Source organism: Thalassophryne amazonica, chromosome 21, assembly GCF_902500255.1.
Source record: "Thalassophryne amazonica chromosome 21, fThaAma1.1, whole genome shotgun sequence".
Classification (NCBI taxonomy): Eukaryota; Metazoa; Chordata; class Actinopteri; order Batrachoidiformes; family Batrachoididae; genus Thalassophryne; species Thalassophryne amazonica.
The window spans coordinates 34370996-34392036 of record NC_047123.1 but is presented as its reverse complement, the minus strand read 5'-3'; the positions used below and the strand labels follow the sequence as shown (position 1 = coordinate 34392036).

Genomic DNA, 21041 nt, shown 5'->3' with positions numbered 1-21041 from the left:
TCCATTAATCCTGTACTTTCCCTGTCAACTAATTCATTAATTAGATTAATTTAATTTAAGACTTGGCTGCAAAACATTCCAGAAACAGTTGGGATGGGAGCAATTTATTCTAAATATACGGAGTGGCTTGATGGAAGCCACCAGGACACCCAGACAACTCTCAAGGTGTTATAAGTTTATATGTGGTTGTGGATGGAGAAACTGCGCATTAGTGGAACTTTTATCTGTCAGGTGTCTTGGAGAATGTTTGGTCAATGGACTGCATTTATGTATCACTTTTCCATCTATATCAGATGCTCAAAGTGCTTTACAGTAATGCCTCACATGCACACAAACACACACACTGATGTCAGGGTGTCAGGGTGCTGGCATGCAAGGTGCTCACTACACACCAGGAGCAACTTGGGGATTCAGAACCTTGCACAAGGGCCTTTAGTGATTTGGTGGCCAGACCAAAGTTTGAACCGAGGATCTACTGGTCTCAAGCCCACTGCTTAACCATTAGACCATCACCCTCCCCAGTAAGATGTTTGCCAGCTGTCTTGTCATATACAGTAACAAAGCAGGTCCGAACAGCCAAGTGAGATCATGAAGATGAGGAGCTGTTCCAATGTCAGCCAAGTATGATTCAGAAAATGTGCCTCCTGGTGGATAAACCTTTTAGTGCTTCAGCTTAACGCAAAGTAAAGTACACAAGCAAAGACGATTGTCTCTTGGTTGATTTCTGGATGGGATCATGGAATTCTTCTTCCAGGATCGATCTAGAGACGACTGTGTGTGGGTTCTTTTGATGTGGCAATGCCATTGTACACCAACAAACACACGGTCTTTGACAGATCCTTCACCTGGTCCAATTGCTGTGAAATCCCAGATGATTGGGGTCTGAGGACCTCCTGCAGCCTTTGTGCGCCTTCACAGCCACTGGGTTACAAGCCATCACCTCCTCTGGCTGATCTGCTGACGAGGACTTCTTGTTTCACCAGAGCCCTGTTAGCCATCTCGTGTTCAGGGTTCTTCATGTGCCTTCATGGTTACTGTAGAGCTACAGGGCACACAAGGTCCCCAACATATTTCACCCCTACTTGATCCGTTACTGAGGTGTCATGACACAGACTATTAGATTTTGACCCCCAACAACGCAAAGTACAAAAGCAAATATAAGAACAGACACATGAATTTTACAATGTGTCCTTTTTCTTTCTTTTTTTTCACCTTAACATTGCAGTATACACATTTTACTGGTATCATCTTTACCTCCTGTAGTCCCAAAATAATTATATCACTAAGTATCTCCAGCACTGAATGTGCAGCTGTGTAGAATCCATTTTAAGAGAGGAGAAAATAAATTTAGTCTTCATCAAAGTAATCAGGCAAGATTAAAAACAACACATGATGCACAGAGAACATAAGCCACAATACAACCATCCAGAGATGTTGCGTTCTGTGCACAGAAACACACGCGGTATCAACATAAGAGGCTTTGTGGGCTGCAAGAGTTTCACATACAATTTGACTTCAGCTATACTATCAACATAAAGTATTAGAACTACATATGATTTCAGGACAGACAGCCGCAAGACGGGATAAACGCATTAACCCTGGCAGCGGTTAAGCCCGATTAAACCAGGATCCATCACTACTTACTACAAATCTACAAACACTTGAACAGAGGATTACTAATATATTAAATTTACTGCTGGATTTTCAAAATGTGTGAACAATAATTAAGATATTCAGTGCTGTTTAGGTGAAAAATGGCTGTTCTAAATTGGACAGTAAGCTATTTTCAGGACATAGGAAAAAAAAAACAGCTGTGGTTGAGATGTGGAAATTTCCTTTACATGTGTTATAAAATTACTTTTCTTCCACAAGTAGCAAGTTTTCCATGTGGTTTTATTTTAGTCTCAGGTCGGCCACACTTTGTGCCTCTTGACAAAGTAATTTCTTTTGTATTTTGTGCTGATGACTTTATTCAATTTACACTGAACCATAATTACCAGAAGAGAAACCAAACAGATCACATGCCAACACCTACAAGGCTGAAGGAAAATTCTCAGCATAGCTACAGGGGAGTGGCACCAGATCAGTGACACCTGGCACACATTTATTCAACTCTTCAGACAAGTAAAACAGACCAAACACTTGTTGTAACTTGTTGTACGTACAATAGGAATCCTGGATGTTGGTGAGACGGAGCCACATTGTACGAGTTCAAGAATGCTTGAAATTTCTGCGATGTGAACTGTGACACATTCCATCATGATGAGGATGACACAGTGTTATATACACGTCTTATATACAGGCACAGGAGCACGCACAGGCGTGCTCACATGACACAACTGCACTTGATGACACGGGCGAGTACGCGCGGCACAAATCTCATCTCATTTTTTTTCCCCAACCTTGCCACAGTGCAAGCATTTACATTTTCCAAGAACATCACCAACTTCCTCATTTACTGATGTTTATGTGGTTTCCTGGAGTTAATCTGAACAAACAGAATGCCACGGGCTTGGTATCACACTCATTTGAATATTTAACTCAGAAATAAACACACACTTACAAGTCATAAACAAGATAAGAAGAAAAATATATTACATTAACAGGCAGCCAGACACGGTTTATTCGCTACCTCTGCCAAGAAGATATGATATGGAATTTTGTCCTCTGCATTTAATCCATCCAGGTTCTAGCTACTAAGAGGAGCAGGCAGCCACAGTGCCATCTACAAGTCCAGGTCTACAGCCTTGGTCAAAGGCATCCGTGTGGATGGTTTGAGGAAACCCATGCAGACATGATCACAACATCCAAAGTCCAAACAAAAAGGAGCTGGTCTTCTTGCCATAATGCAAGAGTACCACACACTGCGCCAATGTGCTTGTGGTTATGTCACCGGCATTTTTATATCAGGACGTGCCAAAAACCTATGAATATTTGTAATTACATTTTGTGGAAAGGTGCAGTTTGGGTCAGTGTACAGTTGAAGGTGTTGAAGATGTGAATCAAAGAACTTTTATTGTCACGGAAAAATTAATCTGCAACCACAACAGGATCTGCCTCTAAACTGAAACTGATTTGGCTCTCCCAGAAAACAAACGTGAGACACCATGAATTCTACCTTTTGATCAATCAGATCTTTGTGACATCACAAGGGAAAATCAAACAAACAAAAAAGTCATAAGTTACAGCAGAAGGATGGCATTTCACGGTGTTTTTTCATCTGATGCAGGCTATCAAAGCGCTTTACACTGATGCCTAACATTCACCCTTTTACACACAGATGTCAGTTTGCTGCCGTGCAGGGGACTAAACTGCTGATCGAAATCAACTTTAACGATAAAGAACCTTGCATAAGGGGACTTTGAGAGCTTTCCCTGTCCAATCGGGGAACTGAATCAAGGATCGCCTGGTCATAAGCCTGATTTTTTAAATCACCACACCAAAGAAAAACATAAAAGGGGGCAGCTTCTGGTCAAAAAAATTCAATCAAATGTTCCTTGATCCAAGACCTACCACTCCACTCCACTTTCATCATGACCCGTCCTCTACTTATTTAAACCAACAAATACGAGTGTGCACATAAGCTCCAGCCCCTCCTCTACCAGCCACTTGGTTTTAACAGCAAATATTAAAAAGGTAGTGTTTTGCCTGCTAACCTGTCCAATGCTTGCATGGACTCGATGTTGGGTAGAGTCGTGGAAACCAGCGACTTTGTGGTTTGTTGGCAAGGAAACTCGAACTTGGCTTTCGATTTTGTGTTCTCTGTAGAATCAATGGATACCTTAATGGCAGCACTTGGGTCAGAACGTCGCAGTATTGTAACTGTCCTGGATCACGTCTAAGATCCAGACTTTCAATGACTTCTTAGATTTAGGTGTCACATGTGTATCTTTATGCGATCTGCAGTGCACTTGCACATACGTTGGTTGACTTGTCTCAGCAGCGATGTTCATATCTCTTGAGACTGAGAAACACCTTTGAAGAATTTATGAAGTCACAAGGTCCCTAGAGGTGTTAGGTGACGCCGATTCCTTTACAGGGGAACGAAGGTCTAACGCTGGACAATAGGTGTATTCAAAAAATATATTTTTGCACAATATTTAATTTTAACTTCTGAAAATTGTGTGATTTCCCATTTTGTGAAAACAAATGTAAAATTTATGTTTTTCAAACATGTACAACAGTTTTGTGGCTGCTCACAAAAACACCTTGAGTGCAGAAAACGTGCTCGCTCCAGTTCAAATGTAGACAAATCAAAGACACCTCTCATTTGAACAACCCACAGTTAAGTCAGGGGTGACACGCTTAAGCGCAGCACTGAGAGGCTTCGCAACCATTCTTAGATGACAAAACTGGCTGTTCCCTGCGCTGTGATTTCATGAGAGTTTTTTGAGTGGGACACTGCGGCGACTTACAACACTGATCTCAGCACTGATCCAGGAGTCTGAGGCCACAACACTTGTCATTAAGGCACGTCATTCAACACTTTGAAGAATTCCCTTTGTAAACAAAACCATGGCAACCAAGTGACTCGTACTCTCTCACACTCGCCCGCAAGTTTGCACTCACATACACGGCTTATTCTGAACTAGTCCCCATCTTGTCATCTGCCTGGATATGACCCAGAAATACAGTCACTGGAACAAATAGGTCCCTGTCATATTAATCTCCACCTCTGTAAAGTGATGGAAATATTATTTGGCGCATTCACAGTCAGCGTCGTCCCTGCTGTCTCGACATCTGGGCCTTCAAAACGATAACTGACCAAATCTTAACCAAATTCTTCCTTTGCAGAGCGTGCAGTGAGTAAAAGTAATGCAGCATGGAGAAAATTCTTAGACTTTGTAATTGCATGCTCATTTCAAAAAGAGATAAACAGCAAGCAGGGAGGAAAAAAAGGGGCATTCAGATGCAGATCTTCTCAGTGAAAACCTCCGAATGCTGGAGTCTCATTGAAATTACAGACATTCTGTAATTGCAGTTTAAGCAAGACACTTAGCAGGTATAGCAGTCTGCAGAGATCTGCCCTCGTTTCTTCGCCGACACGCCGCTCGCATGTACGTGAGTCCTTGTAAGCGTTCGTGCGTGTCTCTTTGTTGTGCTTGTTTGTTTGCACGCCTGATGCCAGACGTGCGAGTTGGTGCGTGTGCTGGGAATATGTCTGAAGGGTTAATTATTGCGCCGTCTTAAACGGTGCGCAGTGACAAGACAGGCTGTCCTTGCCAGAATCACCTCGACGCAGCGAGCACATATGTGGGGGGTGGGGGGCAGACACACACGCCTAAAACCAAATCAGTTTTCCCGTTGCTACAGCAACAGCATACTTTTATGTCAACTGTGGCCGAGTTTCTATGGAGATATGTACACAACAGAAACTCTGCACTGTTGTAGTCAAGGGCCAGATGACAGCATAGCATGAGGGCGTGTGTGTATGTGTGTGTGTATATATACGGGTGCGTGTTCACAGCACCCACTCTCTCAAAATGAAGAGTTCAGGTCAAGCAAAACATGAAAGCGTGTCCACATCCTCCAACATAATCTCAATCAGCTAAATGTGCAGAGAGAACATTGATTCTCGCCGTTTGCCTCCACCCCGCCCCCCCCAGCCCCCTCGGGTGAGATGAAATCTAACGTCTGCTGGCATCTGTGTTATTAAATCCTCCCGTATTAATTCAGCACTAATTGAGTGAGGGATTCATTCCCCCGTTTACACCGACTCTTTAATGGAGTTAAATCTGGATGAGAAAGCTGGTATAAAAAGTCCGTATCAAGACTTAAATAAAAAGAGAATCATTGTTCCCACCGGGGAAGTGCAGAACGTCAGCGTGAAAGAGAACTATAAAAGCAGAGATCATCAACTATTGATAAGGCCGAATCTGGTACGGCTGTAGACAAAATACAGAATATGTTTGACTTCACGATGGATCTGCCTGCAAACTGCTGATAACTCTGGTTGCAAAATAACTCATAACCACACACCGAGGACTGTTGGAATAACCGGCCTCATATTTACCAATATTATTTTACCCGCGATGGACTGATCCAACTTTCTCTTTCAATTAACTCAGGGTATTGGAAGGTAGCCGACACCAATCTGACATCACAGTTCACAAAAACAAACAATTTTATACTTCACTGAGTGAAATTGATCAGGATTATTTTCAAGATTCAAGATTTAAACAATTTTATTGATCCCAAAAAGGGTGATTCATATCAGACCCAATTACCTCAGACAAAAAAAATACAGCAAACAGTAAACCAACCACACATACACATTTGATTGTTTATGTACGATAAACTTTGAAACAGGCCGTCATCTGAATTGAAGCAAGCGTCATGTGCAAATGAGTTTGTATCAGTCTGTCCGTGTGTACATAAAGTCTGGTTTTAGACCTGTGCAACAACAGCCATGTTTCTGAAGCAAGGAAATTTCTGTGGAATTTTCTTCATATCCTGAGTGTGATCCATTTGTTTTATCTCCATTTGCAGAGGCTGCAAAGGAAACACACATTCACATTATTGCATCAAATCATATTAGAGGCATACACTCTCATGATTGCCTTTGTCTCTATGGAACTATGTTTGTATGCATGACTTATCAAGATAACTTCAGAACGCATAATGCAGTTTTAATCAAACTTGGCAGGCACACTGGGCCTACTGATGGAAAAAAGTGACCCAGTTTCTATTAAGTTTGGTCAATATTCAAGTCAAATTTCTGAGCCCATGCAAATATAGAAAAGTGGCAAAATGCAAATTTGGAAACTTTACTGTTTAAAAGCCCTTGTAATATTTTCTCGACATGCCTGATACTTTGAGTCACTGTGATCTCTCAACACTTTTGATTTATTTGTTTCTTGTGTGTGATGCACATAGTGGCAATCTATCATTAATCTGCTAAACTTTGACCTTTGAATGACACAGATGTATGTCCATGCAGCCAGTGGCTGTAGAACAGAGAAGTAATTGTGCCTACAATGGATCACACCAACACAAACCACATAGTTCTGCAGTAATAACAGTGTTTACAGAGGCTGAGAGAGGCCAAAACACCTCCAAATCAAGACAAAACTTACAAATGTGAAAATCATCTGCATTATATCAACAACAGGCAACCACATAAAAAAACATCTTGTAAAGTTTCAGTGAATGTGCATGTAGGGTTAACATTATTAAACAATTCTATGTAAACTCCTTACCTGGCTCCGGTCTTTATCGACTTTCTTGAAGCACTTGTTGAGTGACAGATTGTGGCGCACTGAGTTCTTCCAGCCAGTGGGTGCATTTGCAAAGTAGGGGAAGTGCTCCAGGATCCATCCGTAGATATCCTTCACTGGCAGCCGCTTGTTTGGTGCATCCTCGATAGCCATGAAGATCAGGCAGCTGAAGGAGTACGGTGGTTTTCGGTTTGCTCCCGCAGCCAAATCATATGCTGAATGAGCATCGCCCAGTAAGGGGTCGTCAGGGGACGGAGATGAGGAAGAGGGTGAGCGGGTGTGCTGGCTGTCAGGGTCCTGCAAAGGGGAGACACTACGCAGCCCAGAGTGACTGAAACTGTTGAGGAGGTCAGTGCTCTCGTGGAGCCAGGAGAGGCTAGTGAGCTCCTCATCCTCAGCCTTGGAGAAGGAAGCAGACAGGGACAGGGACAGGTCACCCGCCTCGGCCTCGGACGCTGCTGTGGCGGTGTCCCCCTGCCGGTATGACGGGCTCATGCCCTGTGAGGCACTGGCTCCGCTGCTAGGGCTCTGTGCCTTCTTACTGGGGGGCATGGTGGGTCCCATCCAGCCCAGGGCTCACTCCTGGAGTGGGAGAACAGGAGAAGGAGGAGCAAAGACAGAGAAAAGACAGAAAAGAAACAAAAGTCAGTTTGTGAAATTCAGATGTTTCTTACAAAAAGTCTTACTTTTCACTGAAGACCACAGGACTGAAGCACAAAAGACTTTGAAAGTGTTCACAATTAGGCTGCGTTATATCCGAGGGAAAAACGATACATCATCATTTCTCTGCAGGGCTTTGTGACTCGGATGGCAAATTTAGTGCTTCACTGGTTTAGGAAATCTCGCCTTGTACAACTACCCTCTAATTACCAGTGTACCAACACTGACATTACATGGAGTTGCTGTCATAACACGAGAAGTGTCAAAGGTCTAATAGTTACAGGGTCAGAGAATTACTACGTCAACATCTTACCAGCAAGACGAATACAACTCCTGGTTTTTACAACATGACAAGCAGCCAAAAGAAAAATGTGCAAAGGACACGGAGTGAGCATTGAAAGGCAATTAGTAAGTGCATTCCCATGATGCTTCACTGTTATGGGAGGATGTGAAATGGTGAGGAGAGAGTCTCATGGTATCACAGAAAAAACTGTGAATTATCATATTATAATTTAATAACATTGAGACTGCAAAATAAAGTGATGCCCCACTGACTGAAATTATGTTGGCAAGTAAGGCACATCATAAGATTTTATCAGAAACATTTTATTCCTGATCAAGAATGCCAAGCACGTGTAAATAGTAGCATTTGTGACAATACATAATATGCTGCTCTTACACGTGACTGCATCTGGAGCTGGAACAGGCCGAGCAACAAGTCAGCGCACCTTGACTGATTTCACCAACCAGCTGTCTCCTGGCCACACATGCATACCCTCAAGCAGGCACACCACTCAGACAAAGTCAGGAAAAGCCGTTTTTCTCCAGAGCTCAGTGGGGAGTATCCCACATCAGCCCCGCCCATGTTCAGCTCCAGAGCGCCGTGGGAAATGCACATGGAGGTAAGTGCTGGATGGCTGAGGCAGGCAGGAGTCCAACTGAGTTTAACTCACTTTTCCCAACTTGGGTTGGTCGATTACAAACAGCGTGCTAAGGCACACATAGGTGGGGGTGGTGGGAGGCTCCGCCTTGAACTTAGCCAAGTGTAAGAAGTGTTTTAGCCAATTAACTTTAAATTTGATTCATCAATCAAGCTACCATTAATGAGCAATTATCTAACAATTTATTGAATTACTGACTGGTTACTCAAGCCAATGATAGTTAGCATTTAGCTAACATGAATAACATATTTGTTCATTTGAATATTATCAAGAGTCAAAAATTTTGGGATATCAGTAAGTTTGTGGACAGAAGATGCTGTGATTTTAGAGTTCTGCTTTTAAGTTAACTTCAGAAAATGCCAATGACAGACTGTGTTAGCTGCTCAATGCTTGTTTTAAACTACTCATGAGCGGTAATGCTAGAAGGTGCCGAGCTACCATGTTAGTGTTTTAACATTTGTGAACTTGATAGTCACTCAAATTAATGTGACAGTGGTTAGCTGATGAACAAGTTGTGGGAACATGACAGAGCTTTACCTGTCATGAGTTGTACAGCCAGGAAATGTTATTTATTTCTCAATTTCTCTACTTTTTATGATTACACTTGCTTGTGCTAAGGATAGCTGTTTATTTTCATGATATGTTGTTTGAACTAGTTTTGTTATGTTTTCTCATTTTTCTATGTAACCATTGTAACCTGCCATTTGGTTGCTATGCTGTTGCTAAGTAGATATACTGAGAGAACAGTTCATTGTGTAAAAATATGTGTGTGTTACAGGAATGTAAAACTCAGGCGCGGGAGAGTAGATTAGAGAATTGGTTTCAGTTAGCAAGGACAGATAAAACCGCGAGTCATGTGAATATCTGTTGAGCGCACACACAATTTTTTCCTTAGGTAACAAAAGGTGGAAGATGGCGCTTGTCAAGAAGATAGAAAACCAATCAGACGAGGACAACGTCTAAGATTGTCACGCAATGTCAGTTTAGGGAGGGATCAAGAATTGTACAAAAGAAAGGTAGAAGCGATAAGCGAGGTTCTTTACTGGGCTATAGATTTACTCTGTGAGGCCTGTATTGAACCAACCAGAACTTCTGTTGTTACAATTTGACTCAGTCTGTTAATTAAAACGGTGAGGAGGTCAAGCTGAGCAGTGGTCTGAGTCCTAGTCTTCTCTTCTCATTAAACAAACGCGCAGGGGCGACCGAGGTAAATTGTTTGATATTTACATGTTGATGTTTTGGGTTCACAGTTGTGTGATACTGTGGTAAAAAGGTCCACTCCAACAGTTCCTAAAGGTGACCTGGTGCATTAACATTCCATAGAAAAATCACAGGAGCACTGGACCTTCAGTGGCCTATTGTAGTGGGGAAATTTTATCAGAATAAACAAAAGCATGATGGGAATACATACCCAAAAATCCATCAATACTCCTTCAAGAAACCGCAATAACAGGGAGGGATTTAGAGAAAATTTGGAGAGAAATGGAGGAAAATACAATGCTGTGTTTGTTGGGCACAAGGGGAGTGGGGCTCTTTATAATCAATGATACAGAAGTCTTTGACTGTTCTATCACACACCCACTGGCGGAAAAGACGCGACCAGCCGATACAGCCAAACGTAATCTGCTCCACTCGGCCTGCAAACCACAATTTGCTTTCCTACAAACATGCTCGCAAAATCGCACATACATGGTCAACAAAATTGTTGCTAAAAGCTTGCAACACGTGAACACGTGTAAGTGCACACACATGCACTCACCCACGCGCGCGAGCGAGCACTGCCATTAGGACGCAGGGATTAAACCCATTTATGTTCTGCTTGGCTCCTGTGTGGTGCGATCGCTCTCTAATCCAAGGTGATCATCGGGCCGATCTGTCCCCTCACTCTGCGTGATTGACTGACAGCTGTCACCCCATGGCAACCCGCTGTGCCATAACAACTGTCACATCGCGACAGCTCTAACCACTCTGTCACCAAGGCAACAGTGCAAAACAACTCAGCTTCTTTTTCATTCTGATGCTCCCCCCCCCCCCCCCAACTCCTCTGTGTCTGCCGCTCTTCCTCACCGTCTCCACAAATTTCCTTGTTTGCTCTTTCTACCGGCTCCGACAACTCTGCTCAGCAACGTTTATGGGCTGTAGTGAAAGAACTAAATATAGGATTGTGATGTATAGCTGCTGTGATGTTGCACCGTGTAGTCGCCCGTCCTGCAGTCACCCTGCCGCTCCATGCGACCTTCTCCGGCGCAGGGAAAACTCGGCAGAGCTGGGTGTCTTTGATCTGCTCTCGCATTCCTTCTCTTTTTGCTTCTCCCACTTTCTGACAGCACATGCTCATTCAACAAGCTGTACCTGTCTCAGGTACAGCTTGTTGCACCAATATTGACACTGAGCGTAATTAATTCAAATTGCCCTGGCGACGGTGACGCTGTAGCTGAAAATAGTGAGCGCATAATCAAAGCGATGGGCGAAAGCGAAAGGGTGCCTGACAGGATCTTCAAGGTGTGCGCACGAGTTGAGTGTGTTTGACGCGCTCGTTCCTAGTGGGAGTCGGCTGGAATGCAGAGACGCCTGTGATGCTCGCTCTCCATCGCCTCTTCCTCCTCCTTGTTATGTTGCCATAGCGGCAAGGGGGCCATGAAACATTACGGCTGACAGTAAAGTCATCTCATTTTACTGTTGCTATGACAACAAACTCTTCACTGTTGGTTGGGGCCGGCGTGAGCTGCCGCCCATGCCTCATGCCTGAGTTTGTCTGTGCGCGTGCCACTGCATCTCCCATGAGCTCTCATAAAGCTTAACACACTTGCTCAGCTCTAAACAAACTTTCATGCAACTTCTGCTGCGTCCCCCCTCTGGGCCAACTGCTAAAGGACAAAGGCAGATATCGCTGGAGTTCAGACTAAATGATGCCTGCTGTGCTTGTGTGCGAAGCGTCCTCACATTTGTCTGACAGATGGGACAGTGCTATTCTCTCTGTCTTCTTCAGTCTCTGGATCTGTTTTGTGTTTGCATGCTTTGTTTTGATTTGTGTTGGTTTCTCTTTGGCATGTCCACATTTGGCTTGTGCCGCGTGCACAAGTTGCTTTGTCATATTATTGGGCCATTTTAGTTGGCGGCATCCCTCTTCCTGAGGCAGCATAGCGCATCTCTCGGGAAGACAGAACTGCCAAGTACCACGGCAGAGGAAAGCATTGGGGAAACAAATAAAATGTTAAGAATCTTAGTTAGAACCGTTGACATCTTAAGCACAAATCATAATGATTATTTACATCGTAGAAAAAGTTGTTGTATACCATCCGATATAAAAGCAAAATGTTTTGTTTGCAGCTTGCTGTAACATTTACTTCAAGTTGTCGAGATGAGAGAAGATTTTTATGCGATTTTGGTTTGCATTATATTTGTTTTTTTGTAGTCAGCACCTCGTCTTGACTGGCGTGTTTCTTTTCACATTTTTGATGCTGTCAAGTCAGCCCATTTAGCACCAGTTACAGAAAGATACGCATCCAGGTCATTCGTCTAACAGCAGATCCAACAGCCACTTGAGGGCACTATTCCCTTACAGTCTTAATTGAAATGCATGTTGTAATGTCTCCATCTATCCACCAGAGTGTGAGTACAAGTCAAGTCAGGGAGCACATTTCGTAACATCTGCAACACCAAGGTACTGCCTTAGGGTCCTGGAAGGCAACCACCCAGGAAGACAACTATCCCATCCCCACATTTTGAAACCATCTATTTGCCACAGGCATGTGAGACATGGGCACCCCCTAGGCCTTCTTCAGCCACTGGGGTCATCAACATTCAGGCACCTATAAGATGGACCATGCACAGAGAAGCACAGTGCAGGTGCCAATCCTCATCTGGGTGTCCCTAAGTAACCGCTCCTTTGACAGAACGTCATTCTAAAAGGACCCAAGGATCCATCCAGTCGTCACCTTCGGTCACTGGTTAGCGTCCAAGTCTCATAACCACACAGTAAGACGGACAGCTCCAGGACCCTAAAGACAGCAGTACACTGAATGCAGAACTTGTACTTGTTGGACTGTTTTTGTTTGTGTGTCTCACCCTTCCGGTGACATCACAATCACTGTGTATCTCTACAAAAGACCAACCCATCAGAAAATGCAATTAAGGGACAGCCATCAGGCATTCAGGCAAAATTTGTAACTTTCGAAACATTCATGTTCTTACTTCAAATGTTCCAAAAATTCATCATGATTATATTCAAACTACATAAATTACAGGCTAAAATTATATATGTTGGGACACATTTTTCAAAAATAAACTGCAAAGAAAACATGACTTGAATGAGACTAAATAAAGACTAAACAATAAATCCACTCATTTTTTTTTTATTAAACATGTGAATAAATAATCTCACATTAATGTTAGATCCCGATATTCACTAAATTACCAAGAGGGCGCTAGCGCTTCACTGTGCTGTCTCCATTAATCATGTGAAGTTGTGCACACAGTCTTCGAGTTTGCCCTTTTTTTGTGTGTGTATGTGTGCTCGTAAGACTTTAAGTACACTTTGTGACCAGCTAAAGTCCATTCTTTGTGTAAATCTATGTGCATACCGATGAAAGCGCTCTAATCTGTCCAATGTGATTCTGTTCTCACTGTGACCCCGGTGCCACGTTGCTCATGTTTGCACTCTGTGTGCTGATAACATAGACTTTAAAGGACACCATTCAATTAGAATTAATGGATTTCTCCGCTTGAATGTTGAACAGTCCTTCAGTGGGTGGCGCACTTAATTCAGATTATTATGCAGCATATATATATTTAGACAACTCCAACAGGTAGGTCAGACTTAGACTCAGTACCAGACTGAACATTACTCAGGTTAAAAAAAACTTCAAGTCTGAATACATATAACACACCTTTACAGACATAAATGTCTAATCCCATTTAACATACATCTATATGAAAAAAAATGGCATTTTTTGGCAGCAGACCTCTCTAAAAAAAAGCTATATTTGTCCTGAATTACAAGTGGAATTTTGGGGTAATTATGTTTTTGCTGAAGTGTGAGTTGTCACCACGTCTGACAAAATATTGACAAAGCTAAAGGTCCTCGTCCACAATCTGCTGCTTAGTCACAGCCACAGAACCTCGGCTAAGGAGGGGACACCAAGGCTAAAAAAAGCAGAGATTTTTAAAATAGGATGTAGTAATATCACTGTAAGTTTTGTAACAACTTCATCATCATTATCCCTATGAGAAAACTTTTATGATCTAATATGAAATGTGATATAATATGCACCGAAATGTGACCTTGATGTGACCCTGCTGACCTGTCCAGTTCTCAGATCTCCATGAAAGATTTAACGAATGCAAAGGTCACAGAGCGGGAAAGGTTAACAAACTCCTCTGGCAGGAAAGAGGTTTTCAGCTAATTTGTATGCCCTAATCGACAACGTAATCATCTTATGCTGCATTCATGCTCTTGCGGATATTTGTCTAAATCACATTCCACATTTACGTAATCCTCACAAGAGCTTTGGTCCCACTTGGCAGATTTTTGTGTCTTACATGCTAGCGATAAACATTTCAATTGTGTGACTAATTAAGTCGACCACAGAGGTTATGGGATCTCCAGTGTTTGTTTTTTACCAGAATTTCTCAAAAAAAATAAATTTGTTGATCACCACACGTGTTTATATAATGATGAATATTGTCAAAAGGAAGAGTTCATTTTTGTGTTGATCAGAATCAGAATGCAAGAAATCTTTACATTTTACTTTTGACACAAAGTGTTGATTCTCATTTAGCTTTTCCACATTTAGATTTAATTACAATTTTTTTTTAAATAATTCAGTCTCAATTTTATATTAAAGTTAATGAAATAAGCCCTTGAAAACCACAGCAGAAACAAATCTCTGCAAGACGACGAATAATATAAAATTATCAAAGCCAAACCAATCATTTTACAGCCAGTTGTACAAGAAGGACACAAGTGAGGGAAGCCACCAAGACAAACATGACAACTCTGAAGGAGTTATAGGCTTCTGTGGCTGGGACTGGAGAGACTGGGCACACGTACTAAAATGCATCAATCAAAAGATTTCGATACTGTACTTTTGGTCAGGATCTGGATGTGGATTCTCTATCTTTTGATTTTACATTCTTTGACATGAGACAACTTTCCACACAGTGATCCTGATAAAACCTGACAGCGGTACTATCTACGACAGGCGATCAGTAGGTGACTTTGTGCTTCAGTGAACTATGCAACCCAGCACAAAACTTAAGGATGGTTCGGCTATGATGCAGGTATAGACGCACTGAGTGTGTATACCTCAGAGAGCACAGCGCCACCACACCCACATTTCAAATGATCAGGCATGTAGTGAAAATGTTACCAACATGCAACTTCACTCACAAAATATCTGAAGGATTTTGGAAATTTGATGGCAAACTTTGACCTTGATTGCTGACTGATCCGAACCAAAATCAAATGAGTTCTTCCATCTATAGGCCAAAGGATCCTGCCAAGTCTGATCAAAACTGAATTTGGCCAAAATTCATACAAACATTGTTACTTAGAGACAAAAGCCAATCACAAGCGAATATGCCACAGGGGGCGCTCATTTTCAATGAACTCCACAATTCAACATCCAAAACCACATTGAGGTAGAAGAGTCCAACTAAAAAAAACAAAACAAAAAAAAAAACTGATGAGACTGACATTCTGTTTGTTTGTGCAGCTCTGGGCCTCAGTGAACTTTTGTCAGTGTGATCACATGACGTGTCTCACATCGGATCTTCCCGTTCCTTTGTCATTCCTGTGCAGCCCAATGAAGGCAGAACCAGGAAAATAATCCCTCCCCGAGCGCAGAATGAAGTGGTAATAGTAGCACAGCAGATAGCGAGTTAGAATGGAAGAGTCGCAGGGAGTTATTACTTTGCAGAGGGGTGAGCTAAAGCTCGTGGCTCCTCTGGCCACGATGATAAAGAAGAGAGTCAGATGCACCGAGGCAAAACTAATCTGTAGTTTTGATGACAAAAGAACGACCTTTATCCCTGCTACACACACGCTGGATGGATGGATGGGGAGAGGAGGCCAAATGAGAGAAGGAGAAAATGAGAACTCTCTGAGAGACTGAAAAAATAATAACTTCTGCTACATATATGTCAACATGGGATGAAGGAAGCCTCACAATGACCGTCCATGAAATTGTTTCCGCTCTCTGTATTTGCTGCCTTCCTCTGATGACAAATAAGGTTCCAAGGGTCTTTAGGTATGCAGAACAGCACCAATCACATCCGATAACAGACGACTGAATCTGACTTTCATGCCATCCACAGCAGCAAAGAGTTATGAAATAGAGGTCAAGGGTCAGGGTGTCCCAGAGGACTGCTGCTGACCTCACAGTCCCCACTGCTGCTCTTGAATGTCTGATATCTCGTACAGGCGCTCACACATGCACAAGTTCAGCTTTTTCCTCCGAGGACTGCTTCAGGATGTGCAGCGCGCAGCGATTCAGGCCGGCGTGCACATCCAAAATAGCAAGAACCTCACGTCATTATTCAGCAACAACCCAATATGACTGTAACTGATTACATTCTTCATCAAGTCATCTGCAAAGTATTTTTACAATTGGCCATTTAGTTTACAACATGACAGAATATCAGAAAAATGGTTGTTACATTTTCCCACAACAGAATATCTTCAATGTATTTGTTTTCTGTAAACAACAGTCCAACATCCACATATATTTATGAGGTCAACCATTCCCAAACTGAGGAATGCCACAGCCCACAATGAAATCTGAAAATTTTCTGCAGCCCACAAAAATCTTTAATCACAATTTTGAGTGACATGTGAGACCACAATGAAGTGTTTCCATATAGGTTTTGTTAAACTGGGTCAAATAAATGACTAATAACAAAAATTTAATCCCCCATCTTAGTTGAATTACATTTTAAAATGTTTTTTGGTCATTTTAAGCTTCACACACACTCACACTCATCTTCAACCGCTTAGTCCAATTAAGGGTCGTGGGGGGGGGGGGTAAGCTGGAGCCTATTCCAGCAGTCACAGAGCGTGAGGCGGGGTTCACACTGGACAGGACACCGATCCGTCGCAGAGCCACTAATAGACAAACAAACACATTCACACCTGCACACACACCTACGGACAATTTAAAGTTTCCAATCTGCCTAACCTCCATGTCTTTGGATGTGGGAGGAAGCTGGAGCACCTGGAGAGAACGCACGCAAATACAGGAAGAACATGCAAACTCACGCAACAAGGCCACAAGTGGGAATCAAACCCATGACCTTCGTGCTGTGAAGAAACAGTGCTAACCACCAAGCCATCATGCTGCCCCCATTTTAAGCTTCATTACAAATTTATACCATGGGCAGCTTGTGGTACATTCACTGCCTACCAGGGAGCTGCAACCAATACTCTAGGTTTTTGATAGTCAGTCAAAACCAGTTTGTCTTATGTTTGACCCATTCATTCAGTTTCTGCCGCTGATCCAGGTCCGGGTCGTGGTGGCAGCAGACTAAGCAGCTCATCCCATGCTTCCCTATCCACAGCCAAGTTCTCTAACTCTTCCCACAGGATCCCAAAGCATTCCCATGCCAGCTGAGAAAACCTTTGGCCATCTGAATGCAATTTAAACCAGATTCTATTCATTGAGAGCCTTTTTAGATCCAGTTCAAAAACAGCTTTTAAAGCATTTTAAAATAATTTAAACTCATCTCGTACAGGCTAAAAATGGTGTAAAACCAGATTATCTCCACTATAGCCAAACTAACTCTGACATAAAACATTCTATCATTTGCGTCTGTCATTTAGTTTAAGAAGTTTTACAATTCTTGCTAAACAATTTAAGACACTGAACTGTAGAAATAGCTGAATATTTTTTCTGTTGACCAGCTTCTAATGATATGAATAATAGTTTCTGCTCTTCACCTAAAGTTTGAATTTCAGAAGACAAGCAATGATGGCACAGTACTTAAAATGACCATGACAATATTTAGCACAATAACTACTGAAGTCTCATGGAGTCAAAAAGTCAGGTATAGTCGTTATAACCATATGTAAGGAAATACCGTTTAGATTTGGGCACAAGGTGAACAGGGGTCAACAGGCTCACTTTATCCCCTCAGCATTGCAAGTTTGAGTTCTACTTGCTGCCACACACGTCATCACCTCTGTCTATTGGAAAAATAACTGGGTGGATGATAAGCACAAAATATACAGGATATTTAGGGGAACAGAGCCCCAGAACTTTCAAAGTGAAAAATGATAGCGCAGGACACGCCAGTGGGGCCGTTGCATGCGCCGTAAGAACACCATGCTGTAATGCTGAGAGGAAAAAAAGTGCGATTTCAGCTCATTTAAACACAGTGTCTTAAAATATCTGTGAAGTAAAAGCTGGAAAGTGACACATGTAAAGCAATTTTTAGGAAAAATCAAATGCGGGGACTCAGGAGTGAATAATTCAAGAGGACTCGTGGAGCCATCCAGCATCCCTCCCTCCCTCCTCCAAACCGCCAAAGCAAACAGACATTTGCATCAAGCAAACAGAGAGTACGTTTGCTATGATTCATGAGCAGCCGGTGATCATGAAGTCACGCTCCCCTCGCTCTCCGAGGATGGAGAACAATCAGACGTACACACGCGTGTACAAACTCAAAGTCAGGTTGCAAATGTGGACGCTTGAAGGTGACACGCGCGCAGCCTGGAGGCCCCTCAGGATTCTGTGGCTTTTGTGTCGGCGTCACTCAGGTCAAACTTTAAGAAAGCCAGAGTTCTGGGCTCCAGATTTCAACAAGAATGGTCATGACACGCTGCAGGCTCACATGTGTTAACGCCACAGCGTCTTTCATCCTCATTCGCTCACTCGTGACTTTCAACAAAGTGTCGTATATGTGAAGGTATTTTTGCACCACATGGAGGGATGTCAGACTGCTAAGGGGGATAATGTGCAGATTTCTACATGACAAAGGTGCTGATTCAAGTGCAGCATGATAAACAATTGAAAACATCACTGCTAATGCTAAGCTACCACCAGCTAAAGTTACATGCTAACTGATTTGCTCTGTTGTCATGTTCAGTGAACTTCATCAAGAACACAGTTTTAGCAGTCATGGAATTACATAAATCATTAGGTGTGTTTGTACTCAGAAATTCGAGTCATGGCGAACTTGTAAAAGCTCGCTAAGCACTAGCAAGCTTCCACAGAATGTCACTGTTTGTTAGCATGCTAACAGTAACTTGCAGGGGAACTGATATTGCCGACAGTATCATTTGCCCTTCAACATGGCGGCAGGGTCACCAAACACCAGGATGTGATGACGTCAGTGAAAACGACCTCAGTCAAACCCTAAACCCCCATGAACTCAGTTCCTCTTCTCTTTGAGAAAGCGATGAGAGGTTCTGTGCTGCTAAATAATGTGTGAGACAGAAATGCACTCATAGCCAGCAGAGCTTTGAAACAAGTACGGGGCAGAGCAGGGTCTGAGGTCAGGAAAATGCAACGAAACACATTCGCTACAGCGCTAAAAGCCGCTGCCTAATCTGTCAGGATCACCTCACTGGAAGAGGGTGACAGACAGTGAGCTGAGCGCATAAAAGCTTTGAGGTAGTGAGCGCTTTTTCGGCTGGAGATCCTGGATGTCCCGCAGTCAAAAAGAAAAAAATTAAGCAGGGCTCGATGTGAGTCTGTCTCTTTCCCCTCTGGCTTTTCCCACTTATCTTTAACAAACAGCAGCTCAGGCACTCGGCCACTGGCTGACAGTTTGTCCCGACAACAAAACACCATGGCAACAACCGCTGGAAGAGCCTGCCCGCTACCAAAGGTCCGCCCTCTCTGGCTCTTCAGCTCGCTCTGCTCTTTGAGCCTTTCGCAAATTTGGCTGTAATAACAGATTGGAATCAATAAGCAAATGACCTCAAAAGTTGCAGTAACAGACGCTTGTGATGGAGAGGGAAAGAAAGAAAAAGAATGAAGGTGTTGCCTCGTATTTGTTTGAGAACGCAGATGCTTTTATGAGGTCAGCTTTGGCGAGTGAAGATGATTGGAGTGCAAAAACATGTACCGGTTCAGATGAGGAAAAACTGGACGTTTGAAAAAAACAGAGAGATGTGAGGCAGCAGTTTGTCTGTGGTCTATACCGTCCTCTCTGGGCTTCCTTTGCTGACTATACGTCCTCCGTGTTGTCCTGCTGATGATACAACTCTGCGTGCATGCTTTTACTCCTCCCTCCCACTCCCACAAGCTGTTTTTAACACTGCACAACATACCTTATGCCAGCTGCTCTCAATGCCGACAAAAGTACAGTCATGAGATTTACAAATACAAAAATAGTCGAAAAACTACAAAGTGATAAGAGTCTCCTGGTTTTTATTGTGTTTGCTTTTTCCGAGGCAATGCACATTTCAGCTCCTTGCTAAGAAAGTTTAATCAATTTAATACATTGCACAGAGACATTTGCAAATAAAAGGATAATTCACTAATGAAAGAAGGAAAAACATTTGCTCCCACTTTCATTATAGTCCTTGATTACAGCCATCTTTTATATAAAACCATGATGTAAGCAGCACAAGAGGTTGCGGTCCATCCTCGGTTGATGCAGACACCAACTCAGGCTGGTGGTACATACATGTAAGCAAACGTACAGCAGCACATGCACCTGGATATCCATCCTTCCAGAGGGTGCACCCGTGATTCTGTAAGGATTTTAAGGATTCTTTAATGGATACTAAGTTTGGCTGGGGCGCAACCTGCAATGGACCATTGTCCCATACAGGGCAATCAGACGCTCATCTGCTTCATGCTACGGATGGTATCAAGAACCAAGAACTACTGATGCACAGACACAGATTCCCAAAAATTAGCCCCTTTTCTTTTCCGTTTAGTTTATTTATACAGTACTTCATCAAATTTACATAAGTCACCCAAAGGTGCTACACATAAGTAAGATCCAACCTTACCCACCACTTAAATAAGAATACTGGCAACATCTTTAAGGAAAAACTCCTTCAGGCATATTTGATTATCAGAAGAAACCTCAAGCAGACCAATCTCTTTGGGGTGACCATCGGCTTTGGCCATACTAACGACAACAAAGCAAAGCACAACAAAGAACTGTCAACCATGCAGAGACAGAAATGTTGGAATTAATCAACCATATAACACATATTGTACAATTCAGTGTCTCCTCAGTTAGTTTGTACTTGGATCAACAGGTGAGG

General features: G+C 42.7%; 1 protein-coding gene across 2 annotated transcripts in view; it reads right to left on the bottom strand.

The window, feature by feature from the left end:
- The window catches only part of ches1 (checkpoint suppressor 1), a 74646-nt gene that overhangs the window by 24867 nt on the left and 28738 nt on the right, over positions 1-21041 (bottom strand). For both annotated transcript variants that reach the window (XM_034162203.1, XM_034162202.1), the window contains one exon: positions 7200-7799. In XM_034162203.1, the coding sequence (XP_034018094.1) occupies positions 7200-7781 (582 nt within the window). In that variant the 5' untranslated portion in view covers positions 7782-7799. The remainder of the gene's footprint in view (positions 1-7199; positions 7800-21041) is intronic.